At 61.5% G+C, this 24,304-nt stretch overlaps 1 protein-coding gene across 5 annotated transcripts; it reads right to left on the bottom strand.

The window, feature by feature from the left end:
• Positions 1-302: 302 nt before the first annotated feature.
• CLASRP (CLK4 associating serine/arginine rich protein) lies at positions 303-24,219 on the bottom strand. Of its 5 annotated transcripts, none has more exons than XM_014868276.3 (21): positions 24,075-24,195; positions 22,992-23,122; positions 15,107-15,204; positions 14,441-14,542; positions 14,144-14,223; positions 11,923-12,007; positions 10,530-10,678; positions 9,642-9,738; positions 8,571-8,649; positions 8,415-8,488; positions 7,050-7,091; positions 5,942-6,157; positions 5,538-5,825; positions 3,667-3,924; positions 3,347-3,386; positions 2,949-3,009; positions 2,659-2,717; positions 2,515-2,561; positions 917-999; positions 680-704; positions 303-460 (listed from the first exon to the last, which is right to left on the bottom strand). In XM_014868276.3, exons 2-21 carry the CDS (start codon positions 23,088-23,090, stop codon positions 418-420), a joined length of 2,025 nt encoding a protein of 674 aa, XP_014723762.3. In that variant the 5' UTR covers positions 23,091-23,122; positions 24,075-24,195; the 3' UTR covers positions 303-417. The 5 variants fall into 5 exon arrangements, 1 of the variants encoding a protein (XP_014723762.3); XR_006520336.2 differs by having other exon boundaries at positions 320-460; positions 3,343-3,386; XR_011498618.1 differs by having other exon boundaries at positions 322-460; positions 2,949-3,386; positions 24,075-24,219.
• Positions 24,220-24,304: the final 85 nt, after the last annotated feature.

Raw genomic sequence — 24,304 nt, 5'->3', positions numbered from 1 at the left:
CCCAGGGCGCAGCGGGACTGGCACAGAAAGCCGTGCTCCCGGTTTCCGGAGTGGGCGAGGCTAGGGCAGGGGCCGAGCGAGGGCAGGGAGAGGCCTGGACCTGTCACCGGAGGCCCCTGGGCAAAGTCCTGGCCTGTCCTCCACAGGCTGGATCGCGCCCCTGCCCTCACGGGGCCGCAGCAGGAGCAGTTCTGATGAACAGGGAGCTGCCGTTCAGACACCCCCACGGGGCGCGCTCCCTCCCCGCTGGCCCTGCTGCTGCTGGGCAGGGGCCTGGGAGCCCTGCGCCCGCCCCACAGACGAAACTGAGGCCACAGGAAGGGCATTAAATAACGTGATTTTATTTCATGAGAGAGCCAGCAGCCTCACTCTTGAGCCCTCGCCCCACCCCTCAGCCCCCGGCGCCCGCGCTTCTGTCTAATGCCGGTAATGGGGGCTCCGGGATCGGGACCTTGAGCGCCTGGAGAGAAAAAGCAGAGGGACCCCTGAGGTTGGGCAGGGAGCCCTGCCCTGTGCGCACACACGCACCAGCACGCTTCAGGGTCACGGGGGCTTCAGTGATCAAGGGAGGAGGCAGCCCCTCCACCTGGAGGGGGGCAGGGTGGTGACAAAGGAATCTGGGCTGTGACCTCCCGCCAAAGGGCGACTGCCTTCCCAGGGGGCTGGGTGGCTTGCTTACCTTCGGGAAGAGCTGTACTCGCGACCTAGAAAGGGAGGAGAGGATGAGGATTCGGCGAAGGCCAGGGACAGGAGTGGGCAGCAGGGCGGGGCTGCTGGTGGGTCGATGGCTGAGGCCGCACAGGTGCTTCCAGTCCACCGCCCGGACTGCGGCCCGTGCCCTGAGCCGCACGATGCCCCGGGAACGCATCTCTCCTCATTGCCGCAGTGCGCGCACAGGGAGGACGGGGACACTCACTGTATCGGGGGGACGGCGAGCGGCTCTGCCTGCTGTACTGGCGCTCCCATTCTTCCCTCTCCTTCTCTCGGCGTTCCCGCTCCCTGCAGGGGTGGGGGTGAGGGGGAGCCTCAGCTCTAGGCCCCGGGGGAGAGCAGAGCAGACCACGGGGCGGTGTTGCTGCCGGCCACCCTGGAAGGGAGGGCACGGGGCGCAGAGAGGGTGCTGGCCGGCTCACTCGCTTCCTGACACACTAGAGCACAAGGACTTACACGCTAAGGGCTTAATTGGCCTTCGTCACAATGACCCTATTTGCTACCCCAAGAGCAAGGTTTATGGGGCGCCTGCTCCGTGCCAGCCCTGATCTCGCCGAATGCTCCCAGTGAGCCTGTGAGGTGGGACAGTGTTGTGTCCCATGGAGCAGATGTGCAACGTGAGGCTCAGGCAGAAGAAAGGCCCACCGCTGGGGGGCCAGAGGCGGCACCAGAGCCGGTCAGACTGACAGCCACGCGGAGTCCCCGGGCACTCCTGGTGGAAGCACGGGGCAATAAATAGCAGCAACTACCAGCAGCAGCGCTAGCTGATCAAGCTTCCCACATCCGGACGCCAGGCCCCCGCTGGGAGCCTTACAGCAGGATCCCGCAGAGGCGGGCGCCTTATTACCTCTGTCTCACAGAGGAAGGAGTCCCGATTCGGAGAGGTTAAGCTGCTTGTCCAAGGACCCACAAGTACGGGGTGGAACCAGAAATGAGTAACAGGCGACATGGCCTGGTCACTGCCAGACTCCCCTCCTTGCCAACAGTGGGGACCATGGACTCCAGGCCCGCCCACGGGCCCCGGGTGGGCTGAGGCCCCAAAGGCACTAATCCCCAAGCTACCCCGTGAGGTTGGCACCGAGAGGGCCAGTGCCTGCTCCAGAGCCACACAGAGAAGGGCAGAGCTGGCCTGGGACCCCAAGTCCATGTGACCAGGCTCCGAGCCACTCTGCTCTGGAGAGTGAGAGGGGAAGAGAAGCAGAGGGGAGCAGAGGGAAGCCCTGCCCCCAGTGCTGAGCCAGAGCCCGCCAGCGGCTGTGCAAGTTCAGTCGCTCCACAACATTCACGGGGCACCGCCTCAGCGTTCCCTGGGCTCAGCACACGGCGAGCGGGCGGCCAGCAGCCAGCCCTGCCGGCTCAGTGGGGACGCTAACGGTGAATGAGTAAACAACAGACAAGGCCAGCTGCTGGGGGGGGGGGTGGTGTCAGTGCCATGATGACAGCGGAACGGGGCTGGAGGACAGAGCGTTTGTTCGGCACGCTTCTCTAGACAAGAAGGCCAGGGAGGGCCTCCCAATGAAGCGAGGGAGTGGCCTGGTGGGTCCCGGGAAGAGCGTGCTGGGCCAGGAGAACAGCAAAGGCAACGCACGCCAGAGGCTGCAGGAACGGTGGAGGTCGCAGTGGCTAGAGGAGCCGGGGGTGAGGGATGAGGCAGGCTGAGGGACAGGCACAGGGACACAAGGCTTTGCTTGCATCCACCCACACTCGGGCAGGCTCTAACTAGGAGCTGGGCCATGAGCGGCGGGCAGCCCTGAAACAGGCGGCTGTGGCCCGATACAGGGAGCGAGCAGGGGACGGTCTTACTTCATCCGGATCTTGCGGGCCATGGCGCGAAGCTCGTCTTCCCGCTCCTGCGGCACAGACAGACAGAGATGCAGACACACGGAGGGCTGTGAAGGCAGCCGGCAGGGCACCCCGGACGGAGCCCCACCCTTACCCCATCCCTACCTGGCGCTCATGCTCTTGCTGTATCATCTTCTCCTGCGCCGCCTTCTTATCCGCCTTGACTGTGGGGAGGGAGGGACACGGCGGCTGAGGGGTGCTCTCAAGACCCCCTTCCCAGACGCAGAAGCTGAACTCAGAGAGGCCGACCAGATGACCAAGGCCCTCAGCACGTGGCCGCAGAGGGGGCGCGCACCGCTCCTCCCCAAGTGCCTCCCTGTCCAGGAAAGGGGAGGCCTCCCAGGGCCAGGCTGGAGAGAGGAGCCGGGAAGACGGGGACAGAGAGGAGCACATACACTGCCTGTTCAGCGCCTTCTGCATCCTCAGCTTCAGCTTCTCCTGCGGCGTCAGCTTGGGCTGGGGAAGGGGGAGAAGAGGCGGGAGAGCGGGTGGGTGTCCCGGAGCTCCCACGACCCACCTCGTCCAAGAGCCTGGGACTTGCGGGGGAACGTGGAAGGAGGGGCAGGCGGTGGACACCTGCCACAGGGGGCTGGGAGGCCCAGGGACAGCCGGAGCCCCGGCGGAATGAGGAGGGGAGGGGGACACGGATCTCACGGGGGCAGAGCCCTCCCAGCCCCCCGACGCCCGGGGCTGGGTCTCCCGGCCCGCCCGGCCCCCGCAGGCCCACCGGGCCCAGCTCTCGGGCACTGCTGCTGGCGGGAGTTAGACGGGCGAGTTCCAAATTCTTACTGACTTTGGCAGCTCCTGTCTCTTTACCAGCGGCAGGTTCGGTCCTGGGAGGAGGAAAGGACAGCTGCCACTGTGACCCCCTGCACTGCCCTCGGACCACAGAGCCAGGCCACGGGCCTCAGACACCCCAGGGAGAGACAGGTCCTTTCGGATCCCTCAGGACAGGGCTACGCCCCTCTCTGACCCACATCCGAGGAAAGGCCATGTCCCCCAAACTCCCCCAGACTGTCAGGGCAGGATCAAGCCCCTTCGAAAAGAGAACTGTGGCGTCGCCCTCCCCACCTGAGGCTGGCACCCCTCTCCCCCGGCCCTGCCCCCGCTCACTTTTTCAGCTTCTCGCCCACAGCAGGGGACGCCGCCGGCCTGGTCGGCTTCTCCCTTGGGGGTGATGGCGAGTGACTCTGGCTGCGGCTGCGGCTGCGGCTCTGGCTGCGGCTGCGGCTCTGGCTGGGGCTGCGGCTCCGAGTCAGGCTGCGACTACGAGACGGGCTGAGGGACCAGCTGCTGCGGCTGCGGCTGCTGCTGTGGTGCCGGGGGCCACGGCCGCCCCGCCGGTACCGGTCCCCTGAGCGGGAGCGGCTCCTGGGGACGCAGTGGGACAGGAGGGGGCTGTGAGGCTACAGGGACCTCGTCCATGCACCCCTCGCCCTGGCTCAGAATCTGCAGTCCTCCTGCAAGGTGCTGTGGTGGGTCCCGGGATGACTCCACTTCTCTCCTGCCACTCTGTCCCAGGAATGCCCTGAGCTGCTCCCTGACCTGGCTCAGTCTCTCAAGAGAGACCCCTCTCTGGATACCCTAACCGCCCTAAGATGGCTCTTGACTTCTCACTCACCAGACACCCATTCACCCCCTTCCCTGGGCGGTGACCTCTGCGAGGACGGGACCCGGCTAGTCAGCTCCCCCTTGACATCCTGTGTCCAGCTCCGGACACCCAGGTGTGACGTCATCTACACCCTCACCACCTCCTCACAGCGCAGGGGCCCAGGGTATCGACACCAGTGGGGACCACCCCCTGGCCCCTCTCCCCACCTGTCTGCAGCAGAGACCCACCCGGCCCAGCCTGGGATGCGCAGCCCCCTCATCTCTCTGCTCAGGACCCGGGGGGCTCCTCAGCAAGGGCTCACCCTCAGGCCAACATTCAGGATGTGACCAGGCTGCCCCTTCCCCCAGCCTTTCTTCTGTCATCACCCTGGGTGAGGCTACAGGGCCTGGAAGCCAAATCCAGGCCACACACTGATCCTGTCGGGCCTGTCCTGGGTTTTTACAAAACCCAAACTTGTCGGCAAAATTGAGAAAACAAGAGCTGTCCTTTAAAAATCCAGACTCTCAACTTCTCTTGAGAAACCAGAAGATTAGGCAACACTGGGCCTGCCACCAAGTGGCCACTGACCCCATCGTGTGCTCCGCAGCTCCCCAGGGCCCACCTGGGCCCTCTGTTTTACCTGCCAGACCCCGTGGGTAGCTTACGGGATCCAGGCAGCGACCAACACAGGCAATGATGTTGACGACCACACAGCACTTACCAAGTGGGGGCCCTGCGCTAAGGACTCACATGGATTACTAGTCAACTTCTACAACCACCCAACGAAGAGGATGCTGCCTCTATTCTACAGGCGAACGAACGAGGCCCCGAAGGTTCGCCAGCAAGACCAGAACGACACCCAGGCAGTCGACTGCGGTCTTTGCTGCATTCCCATAAGCAGCCCTGGCCCCTGGGGACAAGGCCGGGAAGGATGTCCCAGGCCCTGGATGCTTTATTTCCTGCCTGTCTGCAGCACTCACGTCAAACCCTGCCTCCTCTGCAAAGGACAGCCTTCACTTTCCCGGCCCCTCCCCACCCACGCGTGCATGCACGGGACCATCTCCCCACGGAGCGCCCTAGCCCTGCGGACCAGTGCCTGCTGCAAACCACAGGCCACTTGGAGCGTCTGTGCACCTCCAGCCCCTCAGCCTGGGCTTCCCAGGGAGAAGTGCACTCTGTCCCTGCCCCATGTCCCCGGGAAGGGCACTGTGCCCTATTGTCACATATCCGGAGCGCCCGCAAGGGGGCATGCCTTTCCTGCCAGCCTGGCGCTTCCTGTCACAGGGCAGTGGCCCGCTCTCCTCTGGAGCCTGGTCCTGCTGAGCTGGGGCCCGCCCACCATCCTGGGAGGCCCAGGTCCCCCACCCCCCGCCACACGCCCAGCCACACACACCTGCTTCTGCGCCGGGGCCCGTACCCCCCCCGCCGGGTGGGCGAGCGGGAGTAGCGGTGTCCATCCCGGGAGCCCCCAGCGGAGTGCCGCCGGCCACGGCTGCGGGACCGGGAATAGCGCCGGGAGCGGGAGCGGGAGCGGGACCAGGAGCGTGAGCGGGAGCGGGCGTGGCGGCCAGAGCGGTAGTAGCCCCCGCCACGGCGCGAGCGGGAGCTGGAGCGGGAACTGGAGCGCGAGCTGGAGGTCCTCGAGGCGGAGGAGGAGGAGGAGGAAGAGGAGGAGCGGCGGCTGCAGGCGGGGCACGGGGGGCCAGTCAGCACCCGCCTGGACTGTGGCCCCCCGCTGCCCCGGGTCCCCCCCCACGGTGGCCAGGGCCTAGGGCGGGCAGCGTGAGCGTTACCGACCGGGCGCCGGCATTGCGTCCCGGTGTGGGGCCGCCGGGCTGGGGGGGTGCGGGGGGCTTCCCTGGGGCGGCCCCTGATGCGGCTGCTGCAGCCGCAGCTGCGGCGGCCTCCTCGTCGCTGCCCCCAAAACTGGTGATGAAGGTGATCTTCTCCTCGCGGCCCGGGGTGGGGGAGCGGGAGCGGGAGCGGGACTCAGAGCTGGACTCCGAGGGTGACCTGCAGAGTGGGGAGGAGGGGGCTCAGCCGCCAGGCTCCTCGGGCCTGTCTCAGAGGACCATGAGCACTGCAGAGCGACACATGGAACAGCGTGGGCCCGAGCAACAGCACCACCGACAGAGCCCAAGGGCAGACAGACACCCAGCGACATGACAGTCCGATTCGTGACGGTGAGTCCGTTCAAAGTAACCAGGCACGGGAGTGACAGGAAACTACTGATTCCACGGGGCTGTTACAAAGGGACGAGCAGATCTATGCACTTAATGTGGAAAGATCTCCTCAATATATATGTCCAAGTTGGGGGGAAGCAAGTTCTAAAGCATAGAGTGTGGCACAACCCCCTTTTTGTAAACCAAAGCCCCAGTGCCCCTCACAGATCCCATGTCCTGAGCACTAACCTGGGCCAGACGTCCCACCCAAAGGGGACAGGCCTCACCCCACCCATCCCCCAGGAGCCCTGAGGTGCCGGCCCTTCCAGCCCATTCGGCAGGGGAACTGAGGCCTGCCCCCTCCACGCCCTGTGTCAACTGCCCCCACACGCAGGTGACACACGGTATGTGGCAGGGCCATTCCGTGCCTGTTGTTTCCGGGAGTCCACATTAAGCAGACTTTTGCTTTCAAGGTCACGCCTTTCTGCCACGTTTGGCATTTTTAACACAAGAATGCATTACGTTTAAGTCAAAAAATTAAAGGCGGCTCCTGTTTAAAGGGAAAATGGACTGGGAACAGAGGCTGACATTCTGGAAAACAGGAACGCATTTCAGATCCACAGCTGACCTGGGTGTAAGAGCCCAGAGCACACCACCTGGGCGGAGCTCTCAGGGAGGCCTAAGGGTGACCCCCGCCCCTCCATCGGGGGTTTACTGGCGGGCGCCCGGGTCCCGGAACTCACCGCTTATAGGGGTCGTAGGTGGGGCTGTCTCGGCGGGCGTAGCTATGGAGAGGAAAACGGAACAAGGAGGGCCTTGAGATCTGGGCGGGCATGAACCGGGCCTAGCCCCCCAAGCTGGGCACCCAAGGCCAGGCCCAGGGCACGGAGAGGAGCAGCTGCCGGCCAAGTGATGGGCCTGCCTTGAGCCCACTGCTGACCTCGCCCCTGATCTGTCCACAGCCTGGACCTCGGCCCCACCCCACCAACCACGTCCCAGACCCGTCCTGACCCTGAGCGACAAGGACCTCAGCAGCCTCAGTCCGCCTGGCCTCCAGACCCCCCTCTGGAAGCATCCCTCCTCCCGGTCCACACCTCCGCGTCTGCTAACTGGGTCCCAGCTTCCACAGGATGATGAGGATGAAACCAGAGGAGCTAACATGTCTGAGAAGCTTACTACGTGCCAGACGCCAAGCACTGGACTTGGATGAACTCAACTGCTCTTCAGAGCCACTCTGTGACGTGGGGGCTAGGATTACTTGCTCTTCACAGGTGAGCAAACTGAGGCCCAGAGAAGTGAATTCACTTGCCCAGGGTCACAGAGCTCATAAATGCAGCAGCCGGCATTCTGACCCAGGCCACGTGGCCCTGAACCCATGTTCTTATGCACTACACTGAGTCGTGCCTCTACAGTGATGAGGACGACGATGAGAATCAGTGCGACTCTGTAAGGAACGTTTTCCAGACCCCATACCAAACCCTGAACCCACAACAGGTTGCTTAAGCCTCATGGCGACCCTCAACTACTCCACCCGAACAGAGAAACATGGCAAAGAGAGGCATGGGTTTGCATGGGGCCGCCAGCCTCAGAGGCTGGGCAGGCTCTCCTGGAAGCCGCTCTCCACCCCGCAGCAGACCACCCCTCAAATGTGCCCAGGCCCAGGCTGGGGACACTACACAGCCCCTCTCCTGGGAGGGGATGGTGCCTCTTTGCCAAAGGAGGAAGCTGAAGCTCGAGAGGACCTCACTTGCCCAAACTCTGACATCCAGGAAGCGACCCAGCAGCAGAACCAGGTCGGAGTCCAGGGCCAGGCCCATGCCCCTCGCCACTGCCCTCCACTTTGCCAGCCCCCATGCCGCCCGCACTGGCTCCCGGGAGCCCAGCCAGGGCCCGAGTGCAGCAAGGTGTGGGAGTGGCTGGCAGGACAGGGTGTCCACATCCCGCTCCTGGCTGCTCCCCGTCTAAACCTTCCTTGTTCACTGCCCCGCCAGGAGGACTCTCCCTGAAAGCCGAGAGCCCGGCCGCGAAGAACCTTCCTGAGCCCCAGCGCCCTGAACCAGAGCCTGAAAGACTGAGCAGGCACGTGCGCACAGGGCAGGCCCACCTACCTGGGTGGGCTGATCTTGCGGCCCCTTAGCCGCTTCTCCCGGAACTCCCTCCGCTGGCGCCGGGAGCGTCGGCCCTGGAGAGGGTGGGGACAGGCTGTGAGGGGCGCGTCCTCTCTAAGGCCCGCCGGCCCCCGCCCAGCCGGGCTCAGCCCTCACCGAGTACATGGCCTTCTCCTCCTCCAGGGCCTTGGCGTGTTTGATGGCCTCCGCCTCCTCCTTGTCTTTCCGGAGCATCCTACGGGGGGATGAGGGTCACAAAGGAGGAGGGGGCAGGCCACAGGCAGGGTCGTTGCAGGCGGTGAGGGACCTCATGCCACCCTGGGGTCTCTCAACCATTCGGCACTGTTATGCATCACCTACTGCGTGCCAGGTGCTATTTCAGATATCAGGGACTCAGTATAGGAAAAAAAAAAAAGCCCTCGCTGTCGTGGGAGCAGACGGACAATGACAAGGGACCGTAACACGTGGTATGTTAGACGGGGGAAACATGACGGGAGAACAAGTCACGGAAGGGGGAGGGAGTGCCAGGAAAAGGCAGAGGCTGCTGCGCTGTCCACAGCGAGGTCAGGGAAGCCGCAAAGAGCAGGTGACAGCTGAGGAGACACCCCGGGAGTAAGCTGCACAGACGGCGCTGGGCCCACGGCACACAGAGGGGCCCAGAGGCCGGACGGGGCAGCGGGCACTTGAGGCGTAAGGAGGCCGCGGAGGCTGGGTGGGGGCAGAGGGGCAGAGGACCAGACGGCCGAACCCTGCGGCCAGGGCGAGGACGCTGGCTGCTCCTGAGCGGGGCAGGAGCCACAGGGCTCTGGGCAGGGGTTGCTGGTTCAGACTTGGGGTTAGCCAGATTCTGACTCAATGCCTGTTAACTGGAGCTATTCCATGTGCTCTGCACGGGGTGTGACACGAGGCAGAGGCTCAACCAGCAACCAGAGGGAGCCAGCCAGCACAGGAAGCCTCTCCACCAGAGGGCGCTGCCACCAGCCCAGGCACCGGGGGCTTCCAGCGGTCACAGCCCACAGGCCACACGGAGCCGGGGCACCTGTTTGTACATAGGTGAGGCTGGCTCACGAGTACCCCCCAGTGAGCTGGGGCAGCTGTGTGCGCGAAACCCTCGGCACAGGGTCCGGCACACAAGTGCTTGGGAGCAGGGTGGCCGTCAGCACTGGGGGGAAGGACAGAGACGCCAGGCCCACAGGGCAGGGAGGGGTGCTGGCCAGCAGGCCTCACCTGACGAAGTCGCCGTCGGCCATGCCATAGGTCGTGGCCTGTTTGTTGAGGTCGGCCACCTGCTCCTGGTTCAGTTCGTCCACGTCCACCTCCACGTCTGCACCAAGAGAAAGGCTGTCAGGGGCCAAAGCCGAGCAAGAGGACAGGGGAGAAGGGGCGGTGCCCCGGGCGCTGAGGCGGGGGCGCCCACCAGGATGGAGGCCTCTGCAGGAGGAACGAGTTGCCTCATCTCGGCATCCTGAGGCCGGCACAGGGCTTGGCCAGAGGTGAGCACAACCAACAGTGGGGGCTGTGTGTGTGGGGTAATGATGAGGGACCGGTGAGCGGCGGCAGGGTGGGCGAGCAAGGTGTGTGGAGGAGTGATGTGAGAGTGGAGTGAGCGGGGGTGGACAGAGTGGAAGGATGTAGATCCAGGGCGGGAGGAGGGCAGGGCGCGTGGACACAGGAGTCTGGGGGCAGGACGCATGACGGCTAAGTGGATGGATGCTCCACACAGGCATGAATGAGGAACCGGCTGGTGTGGTCAATGGAGATCCAGGGAGGGGTGAAGGGTGGGTGGGCGATGAGGGCGGCTCCGTAACTGGATGAAGGCTCAGAGGAGAGAGGAGGAGGAGAGGCAGAGGCAGAAGAGCATGGAGCCAGAACCTAGCTGGGGACAGTATCGTAAAAGCACTGTCCTAGAAGTGAGAAAGGAGAGGGACAGAGGGAGGCCGGGAGCAGAGGAGCACGAGAGGGAGACAGGGAGGACGGCAGGGGGCTGGAGCGCCCCGGGGCAGGGGTGGGAGAGACGGGGCTCATAAGCACGCGGCGTCCCACAGAGGGGGAGGGACGAGACACAAAACGATGCCCAGGGACTGCGGGGGGGGGAGGGCAGAGAGGGGACCCCACCGATGTCGGGGATGACCTCATCTTCGTCCGAGTTGCTCTCCTCCTCGGCCGGTGACTCCTCCTCCTCTGGCTTCTCCGCTGCCTTCTCTACCTCGGCCACCGTGCTGTCCTCATACGTGTAGCCAATGGATGCCTTCTTCTCCGCCAGCCTGGGACAGGGAAGCCCATGAGCCAGGGCAGCGCCCAGGGGAGAAGAAGGACCGGGTGGGACGCAGGCCAGGTCGAGGGCCCGCACACTGAGCCCCCTGCACATGGGCTTCTGGAGCTGCAGGGCAGCACGCCCTCGCCTCCAGGCCCTCCCACATTCTCTCCTCCAGCCTGGAAGCCTCTGCGCCTCCTCCACTGGCTCCTCCCTCTTCCTCCAGGGTCCAGCTCCAATGTCCCATCTCCTAGGAAGTCCTCCCTGAGGTGGGGTCAAGCAGCATCCTGGCCCCTCAACCCCACCCATGTTGGGTCATTACTGTTGGGGACAGGTCTGTCTCCCCTACAACCAGACCATGAGCCCCGAGAGGCAGGGCCCAGATTTATCTTGGGTAACAACACAGTCAGCTTTGCCCAGAACAAAGCAAGGGCCGAGCGCACGTCTGCTGCTGAATTAACTTAGTCACATTCCCTGTGCTGGCCTTGTCCTAAAAGTGGGGCCATGGATAAGGATCAGTCATCCAGAAGCCTCCGGTCATGTCCGTAGAAACTTCACATGGACCAAAGGAATAAGTGCTTAGGATCCCAAAGGAGTAAGCCTTGGCTGCAAAAGGAAGGAGTCAGGGCTCCAGGACCACTGTGGAACATGTGGGCCGGCAAGTGCCCTGGAGGAGGGGAAGGCCATCCCTGGCAGGAGGGGCAGCGTGTGTGAAGGCAGAGGAGGACCACGCATGGCCAGACAGGGGTGGAGAAGAGATAAGCGAGACTGCCCCATCGCTGCTCTCCCGAGATAGAGACGGGGGTCGCCCTGCACCGGAGGCCACTCCCCCCAGCCACTCCTGAAGGGACACAGCCTTGAGAAGCCCTCTCCAGTGTGAGCTGCCGCGGAGTGCACGCGGGCCCAGGAGCAGCCCTTTACAAGCTCCATCTCCTGTGGTCCCTCATCTGACAGAGGAGCACAGCAAGGTGCAGAGGGCAGGCCTCGGGGGCAGCATGTAAACCCAGGCCTGCTCCCCCAGGGCGCCACCCACCACCCAGCAAGCTGAAACGCATCCTGGAGGGCTGTCAGCAAACCCCTTCCCCCGGCCACCACTGCCTCCTCTAAACATTTATTAAGTGAGCGCCTACTGTGTGCTCAACACCGGCTCCGGCTCCAGGAGACCAAGGTGGACAGGAGGGACGAGGCCGTGCCCTGGGGGCACGCGGTCCTGCTGCCTCCCCCAGCCCCGCTGCACCACAGCCCCAGACTCACTTCTTCTTCTCGTCCTCGCTGGGTCTCTGGAGGCCTCCGTACAGCTCGTCGATGTAGATCTGGTACAGGCACTGCTCCTCAGAGACTGCGGCAAGGCAAGAGCTCGCGGTCAGGGGGGCTGGGGACACTGGGAATTCGGGGGGGGGGACACAGCAACGCAGTGGGGGACAGGACGGCAGGTGTAAGCCGAGCGCAGCCGGGGACCGTCCTGGGTTTCCAGGTAATCACGGACTGTGCGTGCTGGCGACACAGCAACGCAGGAGGGCCCTGGCTCCAACCCGGCGCGCCACAAAACTCAGGTCGAGGGACTCAACCTCTCCACGCCTCCGTCTCCTGCTCTGTGGAGTGGGACCCCCGCAGAGTGAGCACCTGGTGCTTGGGTGCTGCTACTACTATCACGGTTAGGAGGCCTTTGGCCGGACCCTCCAGAACTATAAACCTATCCCGAGCGCCGGCCGTGCCCTGGACCCTGCGGGCCACGTCACTGTGTGCCCCTCTGTGGCTCAGTTTTGACTGAGTGGGTTGGGGCACCTGGGCTCTCGTTCATCCACAACATCCAACTTGGGGGGCTCAGCAACGTCCCAGAGCCCACCCTGGTCCTCCCCACAGTGAGGCACACGCGCCTGACTTGCTCTGGGCCCCTGGGCCAGTCCCCTTCCCTCCATGGGCCTCAGCTTTTCTATCTGTAAGGCGAGGTGGCTGGGCTGGGGGAGCCAGAGGTGACACAGCACAGCCCTTAGGCTCCAACGGCCACGTCGGTTCTGGCCCTCAGCTACAAATGCCGGAGGAGAGGGCCCTCCTGCCCCGTCACACAAGCCGCCTCGCTCGCCCGGCTCCAGACACGCAGGCTGCCTCTCTGGCCCCCAGCAGGGCTGTTCTCATGGCCCGGAGTCCTGCGGCCTACCTCCCCTCACCATGGGCTCCTACGCGCCCTTCACTGACCCAGCCTCAGTCAAGCACCTCAAAGAAGAGCACATCCCCTGTCCTCACACCGCCTTGGTTTGTACCTACCAACCCCGCTTCTGACTATGTGGCTATTTCCCTCTCCTCCCCAGACCCCTGATCCCAGAATAGTGCCTGACACGCCACAGGTGCTCAGGAATTGTGGGGATGAATGAATGAACGTGGTCAGACAGAACTAAGGCAAACTCTGGCTCCATCACCGAGAACCCACGTGGCCTTGGGCAAAGGCAAAACAACACAGTCGACAACGATGAATTCTCGCCTCTAAGGCCTCACTGATGGCTAGAATCCTGGCCATCTCTGACTTTAGAGATGCCGAAACGCCTATCTTAGAATCAAAGAAACGTGGGAATAGTGACCCCTAGGGAGGCCGACTGTGTGGGTTGGGTGTTGAGGCATTCTGCAGCCCTCACAGAACCCTCACCACCACCCCGAGAGACAGACACCATCACCACCACCCTTCTCCAGAAGGGGATGGGGACCCACCAGGCTGAGGGGCTCGGGCGCGGCCCACCCTCCCCTTGACTGTGCAGGGAAGCCCTGGGGGGTAGTCTCAAACTCATTCCCAGGAGGCGAGCCGGAGTCCAGAGCCATTGTTGGGAGGTAGCAGTGATTGGGGACACAGCGTTCCCCTCAAACCCTGAGCCTTGATGTCCTCATCTGTAAAATGGGGTATCACCACCCCTACCTTGCTACATGGTTGTGCAGATGTAATGAGGTAATACAGACAAAAAAAGCCCAAGTCTGTGGGGGTCCAAGCGCCCCCTGGGCCAGCCCAGAGTGGGGAAGGTCTCTCTGAGCCCGTTTTCCCATTTGTGAAGTGGCAGTGGTGACGGTGTGGAGAAAAATCCTGGACGTATACAAACGCTTGGCAAATTGTCACACTCTGTCTAATAAAATTTCCTCTTTAGGGCTGACATTCTGACCCATGCAGGCAGGGGAAAATATACAGAGGAAAAAAGCGTGATCTTGCTATTTTCCCTGACTTTTCAGGAAAAAAGCCCATCGAGTCAGAGGGCACGGGCTGTGGAAGTGGTCCTGGCAAGACCAGCCAGTTCAGCAGACAGCTCCTGTCATGATTCCAGGGCCGGAGACCCCGAGAGGGACAGACGTGGATGCGTCGAGGCCGTGACAGAGCTGGGACCGACCCAGGGCCCCTTCAGAGAAATCAGTGGGATACCACTTTCCTTCCCAAACTCGTCTGGTCTTTAGGCCTCCAGGGACCCCACAGCCGCTCCTCCCACCCAGGAGCACTCACTGCCAGCGAAGTCGTTCTGCACCAGGCCGCGGTAGCGCTCGTAGTTACATTTCCGTTCGTCCGACTCCTGTTCCGGGGAGCTTTGGGGGAGGGCGAGGCCTTGAGATCAGAGGGAGAGGGGAGTTCCCACCCATGCCAGCAGGAAGCAGGAGGAGGGAGCTGGCTCAGGCCTGGGGGCGGGGACTGCCTTTGCATGCCTCCTTCCTTGCCGGGGGGCCAGGCAGGTAAGGGCCTGGGAAGGAAGAGGCGCTGCTGGGGCGGATGCCCTGCCTGGCAAGCCCGGGGGTGGCGGCTTACATGGTGGTGAGCAGCGGCGGGGTGTAGTCAGGGATGTGGTCCAGGTGGGCGCGGACGTCGAAGCGGTCGATCATGTTGTTGGTGTCCCCCTGCCAGGGCATCCTGAAGTGGGGAGCAGGGCAGCAAGAGCTTAGGGTCCCCGCTGCCCAGGACACAAAGTGCCCGTTCCCTGCCACCTCGAGCTCAGGGGCCTGGCCCTCAGCCCCCTCTGGCCCCCTGCCAGGGCCCCACCCTCACCCCACCTCTCCATCCTTTAACGTATTAAGCCCTCTGAATCCACATTCAGGCTCCTGGCCTGAATACTGCCCTGGGGACACTCAGGCCTTACTTCTCAGAACGAAGCAAGAGTGGGGAACGTGAAGCAGGTCCTAGGGGCCACTTGCAAAGCCTGTCACCCGGAAACATCCCCTCTGGCAACCTACTCCCTGCTTCGTCTGGGCCTCGGGCTCCGGCCCTGCCCACCCCCCTCTGAGTCCTCCCACCACCACTGCCCCTTGGGGCCTCCATCTCAACCCCTGCCAGCTCTCCTTAGCCAGTGACTGTCATGTTCCCATACAGGCCAACTCTTCCCTGCCTGAGTGCCCCAAAGTCTGTCCACACCCCAGGTCCCTTCTGACACCCAGCCCTCAGTCACAGACACTCCCCTGCCCCCCCGCTCAGTCTTACATGTTAACAGGGCTCTCGGCGGCCAGGGCGACTGCGGAGTCCAGGTGCACCTTGCAAGCTCGGCCGTGCACCTGCAGGAACTGGGCCGGGTCCTTCTTCTGCAGGGACGGACAGCACAGAGGTCACCACGCAACCGAGCCCCAGACCCTGCCTCCCCCCCATAAACCCAAGCCTAGCAGCGAGATCACCTCTGACGTCAAGCGGGCCATACTTCAGAGGTAAGCTGACCCGCACGGGCTGGCGGTACTAACAGGGACCACCTAACCTCTAGGGGCAGGGGAAGGGCTTCCTCCAAAGCAGTGGCAGAAGGCTCTGAGCTCTGGCCCAGCGTCGTGAACAGCCAGCGCTGACACCTCCCCCACTAAAATAGCATCCCCAGCTCTTCACCCCAGCCCACCCCAGGGCCACGCCTCCGCAGCCAGGGGTGAACACTTCCGCCAGGACCCGGCTCTAAGACACGAGGCCCACAGGAGCACATGGAGAGGTGATCAGTGTCCCTGCTCCTCCGAGAAAGGCCTGCCCGAACCAGCAGACACCACTGCACACTCACCAGAATGGCTAAGAGTGAGAGGCCAGACGGCACCCAGCACTGACAAGAACGGGGAGGAATGAGGTTCTTCAAAAAGTTCAACAAAGCATTGCCACACGTCCCAGAACTCCGCTCCTAGGTGACTCCCCGACAGAACTGAACGCAGACGCTAGACACCCGTGCACCAGTGTTCATAGCAGCACTATGCACAACAGCCCGCAGGCGGAAACGGTCCAGACGCCCGATGATGGAAGACGGAGGGTCAAAACATGGTACTCCCAGACAACGGAGAATGTTTGGCAATAAAAAGGAATGGAGGGGCCGGCCCAGTGGCGCGGCGGTTAAGTTTGCATGTTCTGCTTTGGCGGCCTGGGGTTCGCCGGTTCGGATCCCGGGTGCGGACATGGCATCACTTGGCAAGCTATGCTGTGGGAGACGTCCCACGTATAAAGTAGAGGAAGATGGGCATGGATGTTAGCTCAGGGTCAGTCTTCCTCAGCAAAGAAAAGAGGAGGATTGGTGGCAGATGTTAGCTCAGGGCTAATCTTCCTCAAAAAAAAAAAAATCATAAAAATATTTAAAAAAAAAAAAAAAAGGACTGGAGTGCTGACCCAGGCCACGACCGGGATGGACCCTGAGAACACAATGCCAGGTGAAAGAAGCCAGTCACAAAGGCCACACGGTGTATGATCCCATTTTTGTGAAGGGTCCAGCAGAGGGAAATCCATGGCGACGGAAAGGAGATGAGTGGCTACCCAGGGCTGAGAAGGGGGGAGGGAGAGCCAGGGACTGACTGCTAACGGGTACAGGGTTTCTTTTTGGGGTCATGGAAATCTTCTAAAATTAGAACGTGGTGACGGTTGTATAACCCTGTGAAACTACTGAGAGCCACTGAATTGTACGGTATATAAATTATATCTCACTAAAGCCATTTAAAAAAATAAAGGGTATGGAGATGGAGACGGATGTCCCAAGTCCACGCCCCCCCAGGCCTGAGCCCTCACGCATACGGGCGCCACAATTCCCGGTCACCGGAACCGCACCAGGAAAGGGTAAGATCTGCAAGCAGCGGCTCCTGCCGCTGGGCTTCCCGCGCGCGGGGCCCTGGCCGAGCTCCAGCTGCGTGCCACGTCAGGGAACCCGCAAGAGCCACGGGGCGGGCTGCTGGTGCCACCCACGACATCCTGGCCAGGCTCTGGCAACACGGCCCCAGAGTCTGCCCCTGGGCCAGGCAACATCTCCTCTCCCCGGACACTCAGCACCTGTCTCAGCTCCCTGCTGCCCTTCCCACCCCCGACCCAGTCCATTCCCCCCACAGCGGCTGGGCTGTCCTGCCACAGCCTGTGGGGCCGCATCCCTGTCTGCGATCTCCCCCTGCCCTGCTCCAGGCAGCCAGTGACCCCCGCCACTCCCTGAAGACGCCGGGCACGTCCCACGCTCCGCTCAGCACCTCTGTGCGCGCTCTCCCAAGGCCTGCATGGCTCCTGCGCACGGGTGCCCCTCATACATTTCAGACCTTCTTCCAGAAGCCTTCCTTGTCAACTCTACCTCAGTAGCTCCCCGACCACCCCTCGTTTACTCTCGCTCCTTTTCGTGCCTGTTTTCCACAGAGCACCTCACAGCCACTGATCACCTGTCTCCTACACCAGAACGTAACTTCCACGAGGCAGGGATCTCTGCTCTGTTCCCCGTGGTGACCCCCGCGCCTAGAACAGGCGTGGCCTGCAGCAGGCGGGCACTCAGAAAACTGACTGGAGAAGAGAGAGAAGGAATCCTCACTGGCACATGAGGAGACTGAGCCCCCACAGGGAAAACCATCAGGAAACTACAGGTTTCCAAGGTGACCACCTCCTCACTGTCCCCATCATCCACCCCAAGCCCCAGCCAGCAGATGGGCAGCTGTACCAGCCACCGACCACAGCCAAGGTGGGGCCACTGTCCAGCCTGCGCCCGCTATGTGCCAGGCGCCAGCCAGCGTCTTGCTCCTCTCCCCTGAAGAAGATGAGGGTGGAGGAGCCCAAGACCACAGGGTGTGGCAGGGCGGTGCTGCTGGAGCCCAAGTCCGCGCCCTGTACCTCACCGGCTCCCTGCGTCCGTCCTCTCAGGTCTCCCAGCTCCCTCAGCCCCGGGAGGGCCCCTCACAGTCCCGAGGCTGCGGGAGGTCAGATGCCAGCTCCGCAGCCAAGCCTCGGGGACGGCGTCTGCAGGACGGACTTTGGCCCGCATGGAAGGCCGCCAGCCGCGCCGGCCCACAGAAAGCAAACAGCGCTGGGCTGGGAGTGCAGACCCGAGCCCGGGGGCCTGGCCCTGCGCCGAGACTCTGGAGCGGCCCACGGACCGGATCGAAAGCAGGGCGCCCCACAGCGTGTTTCCGTGTGCTTCCTTGCTCAGGCTTCTCGGCCACGGGGGACAGGCGCTGCTCTTAGTGGCCCGCTCCAGAGGAGGGACAGGCACAGAGGGCTGAGGCCCACTTGCTTGAGACCACACCAGGAATACAAGAACCAGGTTGAGAACCCAAATGGGCCTGACTCCAAACTCCACTCTTTTTTTTAAGAGTAATTTTTTTTTATTGTGGTAAAAAACATAAAAGTTACCATCTTCACCACTTGGGTTTTTTCAGGAAGCCTGGCCCTAAGCTAACACCCGTGCCCATCTTCCTCTACTTTCTATGTGGGATGCTGGCACAGCATGGCTTGATGAACGGTGCTAGGTCCATGTCTGGGATCCGAACCAGCACACCCTGGGCTGCCAAAGTGGGACATGCGAACTTAACGGCTCTGCCACCGGGCCGGCCCTTCACCACTTACCCCACCCCCCTCCCAAAAGATTGGCACCTGAGCTACCAACTGTTGCCAATCATCTTCTTTTTTTTTTCTTCCCGCTCTCTCTCCCCAAATCCTCCCAGTACATAGTTGTATATTGTAGTTGTGGCATGTGGGACGCCACCTCAGTGTGGCCTGATGAGCGGTGCCATGTCCTCACCCAGGATGCGAACCAGCGAAACCCCGGGCCACCACAGCAGAGCGTGCGAACGTAACCACTCGGCCACGGGCCAGGCCCCCTTCACCACGTCTACGTGTACATATAGCAGCTTTAACTAGAAGCACCTTGTCATGCAACAGATCTCTAGAGCTCTTTCATCTTGCTAAACTCAAGCTCTACACCCACCGCACAACAACTCCCTTTTCCTCCCCCAGCCCCTGGCGACCACCATTCTATTTTCTGCTTCTAAGGGCTTGACGACTTTAGATATCTCATACACCTGGAACCCTGCAGAATGTGTCTTTCTGTGACTGGCTTGTCTCTCTGGCACAATCTCCTCACCCTGCCTCCTGGCTGCAGCATGTGACAGGATTTCCCTCCCTTTTAAGGCTGAATTTCATTCCACTGGATGGACACACCACGTTTTCTTAGTCCATTCATCAGTCCATGGACGTTTAATCTATTTCCACATCTCAGCTACTGTGAATCATACTGCAACGAACATGGGTGTACAAATATCTCTCCAAGATCCAAAATCCATTCTTTTTTTTTTTTTGAGGAAGATCAGCCCTGAGCTAACTACTGCCAGTCCTCACCTCTTTTTGCTGAGGAAGACTGGCCCTGAGTTAACATCCGTGCCCATCTTCCTCTACTTTATATGTGGGACGTCTACCACAGCATGGCTTGCCAAGTGGTGCCATGTCCGCACCTGGGATCCGAACTGGCGAACCCAAGGCCGCCAAGAAGCGGAACGTGAGAACTTAACCAGTGTGCCACCGGGCCGGCCCGCACCCAAAATCCATTCTTAACCAGAGGACTACTCTGCCTCCAAGGCCGGATGGGGTGAGAAGAGTTCACAGAGTCTTTCATTCCTTCAGTCAACTGTTAAGCAGGCACCTCTGTGTGCCAGGGCCTGTGCTAGGACCGTGGCAGTGACTGAGACAGCCCAGCCCTCACGGCTCACAGTCCCGTGTGAAGAGGGGGACGCCCGTCTCAGCCTGGGGCCTCCTGGAGGAGGAGACGCCTGAAGTGACTTAACCTATTTGCCACTTTCACATCAACAGGGATGAAAGAAGAACGTTGACAAGGACAGGAGCAATACAGAACTGGGTCGGCCATGGAGAAAGAGCAGGCACCAAGGACCAAGGAGGAGCACAGAAGCCGGCTCTGTGTGGCCGCAGCCCTCTGGCCTGCCACATGGACCTCAGCCTCAACACTCGCCCCACGGCCTCCTCTCTCGGCCCAAGAATAAGAGGAGAGACGCGTGTTTGCAGCCCGACCCCCTCCTCACAAGAAAGTGGCCACCAGCCATGCCCAGCCGCTGTCCACGGCTTGGCAGCTCAGATCTGAATGCTGATCACGTTCACGTTCGGGGACAACGGCTGCTTGTACAGGCCTGCGCCACAAAGCACCCCACAGACACTGGTTCTTGTCCTTGAAGCCCTTCCCCATCACCCAGTGAGAGCAGCTGGCCATCAGCACTGTCCCCAAAGGGAAAATAAAGCTCAGGGAGCTCCCCCACTAACAAAGACGAGAGCCTGGGGTCCCAGGCCTTCTGAGAGACCCCAACTCCAGCCTTCTCTCCTCTACCTGGATGAAAATTCCAGCTCTAACTTGGAGTAACTTCAGTAACAGCAAGAGCTGGCACTGACTGAGCAAGGGACCCCGGGCGGGCCAATGCTCAGTGGTCGCCGTGCGCCATCTCACTCAACGTTCAACAGCCCCGTGAGGGAGGGGCTCCTATCCCCCACCATTTGCGGAAGACCATTAATTGGCAACCCACATCCATCCCCCTCCTTTGGTAGCCGCAGGACTCCTACTGCATCCAGCACAGGCCACGCAGAACACAGTCCACGCCTCTCAGCCTTCCTTGCAGCTGCATGTGACCGGGGGCCACTTTCTGACCAGTGGGATGTGAGTGGAAGCGTCAGGCGCAAACATCTAGAAACTTTAACAACTGGCATGAGTACCTCGGCCCCTTTCCCGTCCCTTCTTCCTCCCTGCTGGATAGCATGAAGACATGAGGCCAGAGCTTGAGCAGCCCTCTCAGACCTGGAGACAACACCGGGAAGAGAAGCCACGTGCAGCTCAACAACAAAATGGTCCCCGAGCAAAACTGACCACGTCTGGCCTTTCATGTCAAGAGGAAATAAATTTCTCTTTTGTTTAAGCCACTGATGTTTCAGGTCTGTTATTCACAAGCAAACCCTTCCACATGCTACATCCCTTGACGTGCACAAGAGGAAACCAGGCTCAGGGAGACAGTCGCTCGCCCAAGCTCACACTGTATGTAAGTGCAAGAGCTGGAATCTGAGCCCAGAGCCCTATGAACAAAACTCTAAGGACCTACCCGTTTTGGTATTGTGCCCGCTGGCTGTGCCACCTTGGACAAGTTGCTGCACCTTTCTGAACTTCTATTTCTGCAGTGGAAAGCCCAGGTGAAGAGCTAAGAGAGGGCAAGGGTCAGAGAGTGTGGGTTTGAATGCCAGCTCCGCCCTCTCGTTAGGTGACTGTAGGCCAGGACCCTCTGAGCCTCAGTTTGCTCATCTGTAAAATGGAGATAGCAGGAACCACCTCCTCAGCTGGGGTGAGGATGTGACGAAACGGGGACGCCTGTCCAGGGCTTAGCACAGTGGTTAACACACAAATGCTCACGGCTTCAGCCACGATTATCAGCATCACCTCTAACACATGGATCAGCACCAACCCCTCAGCCCTGCTGAAAGGACTAGAAAGAACGTACCAAAGCTGTGGGCACTGGGTCCAGCACCCACGGGCCCTTCATAAAAGGCAGCCCCTCGTTCCTGAGCACTGACTGTGTTCCTGGCCCACTGCTGGGGCCTCAACGACGACCAACACAGACCTGAGCCCTGCCTCTGTGGTCAGGGGACAGTTATTCTAGCGCCACCAGAGACACGCCCTCCCTCCAGCCCCGCGGTCCCTTCCTGGGTGACATGAGAAGGGACAAGCTCTCAGAGATTCTTCTTCTAGGGTAGGAGCAGCATCTGTCTGCTGGGAGACTGCAGGGACTCAAAGAAACCGCGCATCGAAAGCTTTTCTCACATAGCCTCTCCCTGACGAGGATCAATTCAAGTGGAACTGCTATTGTTAATACTATTCTATTCATCAATTCTTTCAAACCACATTTGTTGGGCCCAAGCTTGGGATGCAAACGTGACCCAAACACACTTAGTCCCCAGTCTTACAGAGATGTGTGTGTTAAATTCCACAAAGGAGAAGGACAGGAAGCCAGGGCAGCCATTCACAGGGGCACATCTAACTGAGCATGGGGGCTGAAGGGAGACTTCCCTGGGGACTGAGATCTGACTGATGAGTATGGGAAGGGCTCATGCAAAGGCCCTGCGGCCGGAGAGAGCTACAGAATTCCAGGAGGTAGACTTACACTTTTTGTACGTCTTTTGTGTTAGAAAAAGTCACTCTAGAGAGAGAGAGAGCAGGGTGGTCTGAGTCTGGACCCCTGTAAAAGCCAGACCATGCAGGGCTTTGAAGGCTGTATTGAGGAGCCCAGGCTTTCTCTCAAGGGCACTAGGGAGCCACGGAGGAGTTCTGAGCAAGGGAAGGACAGGTCAGCTTTGTGCTTTAGAAAGACCACTTGGGCCCCGTGAAGAGGGCAGATAGGAGGGGGCGGGAGTGGAGGCCAGGAGACGTGGAGGAGGCTGAGAGAGTGACGCAGGAGTAAACGGGAAAGTCTATGTAAACACCATCTAGCAGAACTGACCCTAATAAACAAGTACTACTTCAAGCTGGGGTCCCAAGCACAGGGAGGAGGTAAACAGGTGAAAGGAGGCATTACAGACACAAGGCCCTGTGGTGGCAGAGATGCCAAAGAGGACAATGGAGCTGCCCAAGGACGAAGCTGAGAGGCCGGTAGAGGCCAGACCCCAAGGGCCTTTTAGGTTACAGGACGGACGGAGTTTGGTCTTCTCTCCAGAAGCAACCGAAGCGTCAAACAGGAGAAGGAAATGGTCAGTGTTCACATAACGAACACTGACGGGGTGCCAAGCCAAACCTCAAGAACGGCTGGGCTCTTCTGGCCACCGTGAGCAAAGCCATAAGCAAGAGACACACGTTGTGGAGGCCAGCCTTATGTCTGGCCTGCGCTGAGTGTGACAAAGACTTCCCTCCCTCCTGCTAACCCCAGCTCTGCACTGTGAGGCCACAGCAAACACAGGAGGCTGTAATAAACAGAACGCCTCGGGTTTAACCCGTGATTATCCTCGAGAAATGAATACGTATTCTCCCGAGGAATCTGGGCTCTTGTTCTGACGTATTTCCCGGCCCAAATTTTACCAGGATGACCGGGGACCCACCCTCAGGGGAGCTCCCGACCGGGATTAAAGGCCGGGCACTCACGATCTTTTCGTAGTACTCCCGCCTCCGCTCTGCCCTCTTCTTGTAGTCCACCATCATGCCTCGAAGCTTCCGCTCATGCTTCCGAGCCTCGTGCCACATCGTGGTGAGGCCGAGCCCGAGGCCTCCTCGACCTGGGGGATGAGGGGAGGGGAGCGTCACATGGGCTGTAAAAAGCATCTGGGCAGAACCAAAGTCACCTAACCAGTTGGAGACGGAGGTGATCCTAAACGCCAGCTTCGGGGATGGGAAGTGAGGCTACAGAACGGTGCGCCAGATGCTCCAGCGCATCCAGGACAACTCCGATTCTGAAAACCCCCAGGGAGGATTCTGGACGGAGCATCCCCGGGAGAGGAGGCTCTCGGGCTCAAGGAGCTGGAATGGAGGATAAAAGGTTTTGGAACGGAAGGAGCGAGTGTTTGAAGGTCTGGAAGCTACTGGGGCCGTAGCTCAAGGGAGGGGAAAGAGCTGAAGGGGCTCCCACCAGGGGCCACTCGTGGGGGTGGGTGGGAGTTGCAAGAGGATGAAGATAAAGGCAGGAGGAGGAAGAGGAGAAAGACTACGGAAACAGGAGGGGCATTGAGGGCCGAGGGCAGGTGAAGGGCGTGGAGGGAAGACGACAACGCTTCGGGGAGGAGGGGGAGACAGGGCAGTACTGCAAAGAAAGACCAGAACGGGGCTGAGGTCTACAGAAGGAATCCGGAGGGGGAAGGGAGCAGAGACCGAGCGAGGCGGAGCCGGCAGGCGGGGTGGGGGGGTTTAAGAGCTAGGCCTGCGGACAGGGGCGGAGCCCGGGGCTTGGGCAGGGCCCCAGAACCAGGTCTGGGCCTGAGGGTTCGGGCGCGCCTTTAACAAGGAGGCGGGGACCGCGGCAGGCGGCGGGGCCCACGCTGCGAGTCCGGGCCTGCGGCGGGGGGCAGGGGCGCGCCTGAGGGCCGGCGGGCCGGAGGGGGAGCGGGGCGGGCGGCCCTCGGGGCCGGGGCCGAGCGGAGGCGCGCAGGAGCCCGGGGAGAGGCCGAGGCGAGGGCGCAGCTGGGCTGACGGCCGCCCGCAGGCCAGGAGGTCGGGCCCGCAGGCTGCACTCACCGGCTCGTCGCCGCCTCCCACCTCTGCGCCCGCGCACTGCCCGCACCGGAAGCGGAAGTGGGAGGCCGCGCGCAGGGGGCGGAGCGCGCTTCCGCTGACGTAAGGGGCGGAGTCTGGACGGGGGCGGAGCCTGGGTGAGAGGCGTGGCCAGGAGGAGGGAGAAGGGAGAGGCGGAGCGGAGGAGAGCCTGGAGGCTCTGCGCAAGCGCGTGGAGAGTTTCTCAAGCAGAG

The sequence above is a fragment of the Equus asinus genome, chromosome 26, assembly GCF_041296235.1.
Source record: "Equus asinus isolate D_3611 breed Donkey chromosome 26, EquAss-T2T_v2, whole genome shotgun sequence".
In the NCBI taxonomy this organism is placed as follows: domain Eukaryota; kingdom Metazoa; phylum Chordata; class Mammalia; order Perissodactyla; family Equidae; genus Equus; species Equus asinus.
The sequence above is the reverse complement of the archived record's forward strand: the minus strand, read 5'-3'. Positions and strand labels throughout refer to the sequence as shown.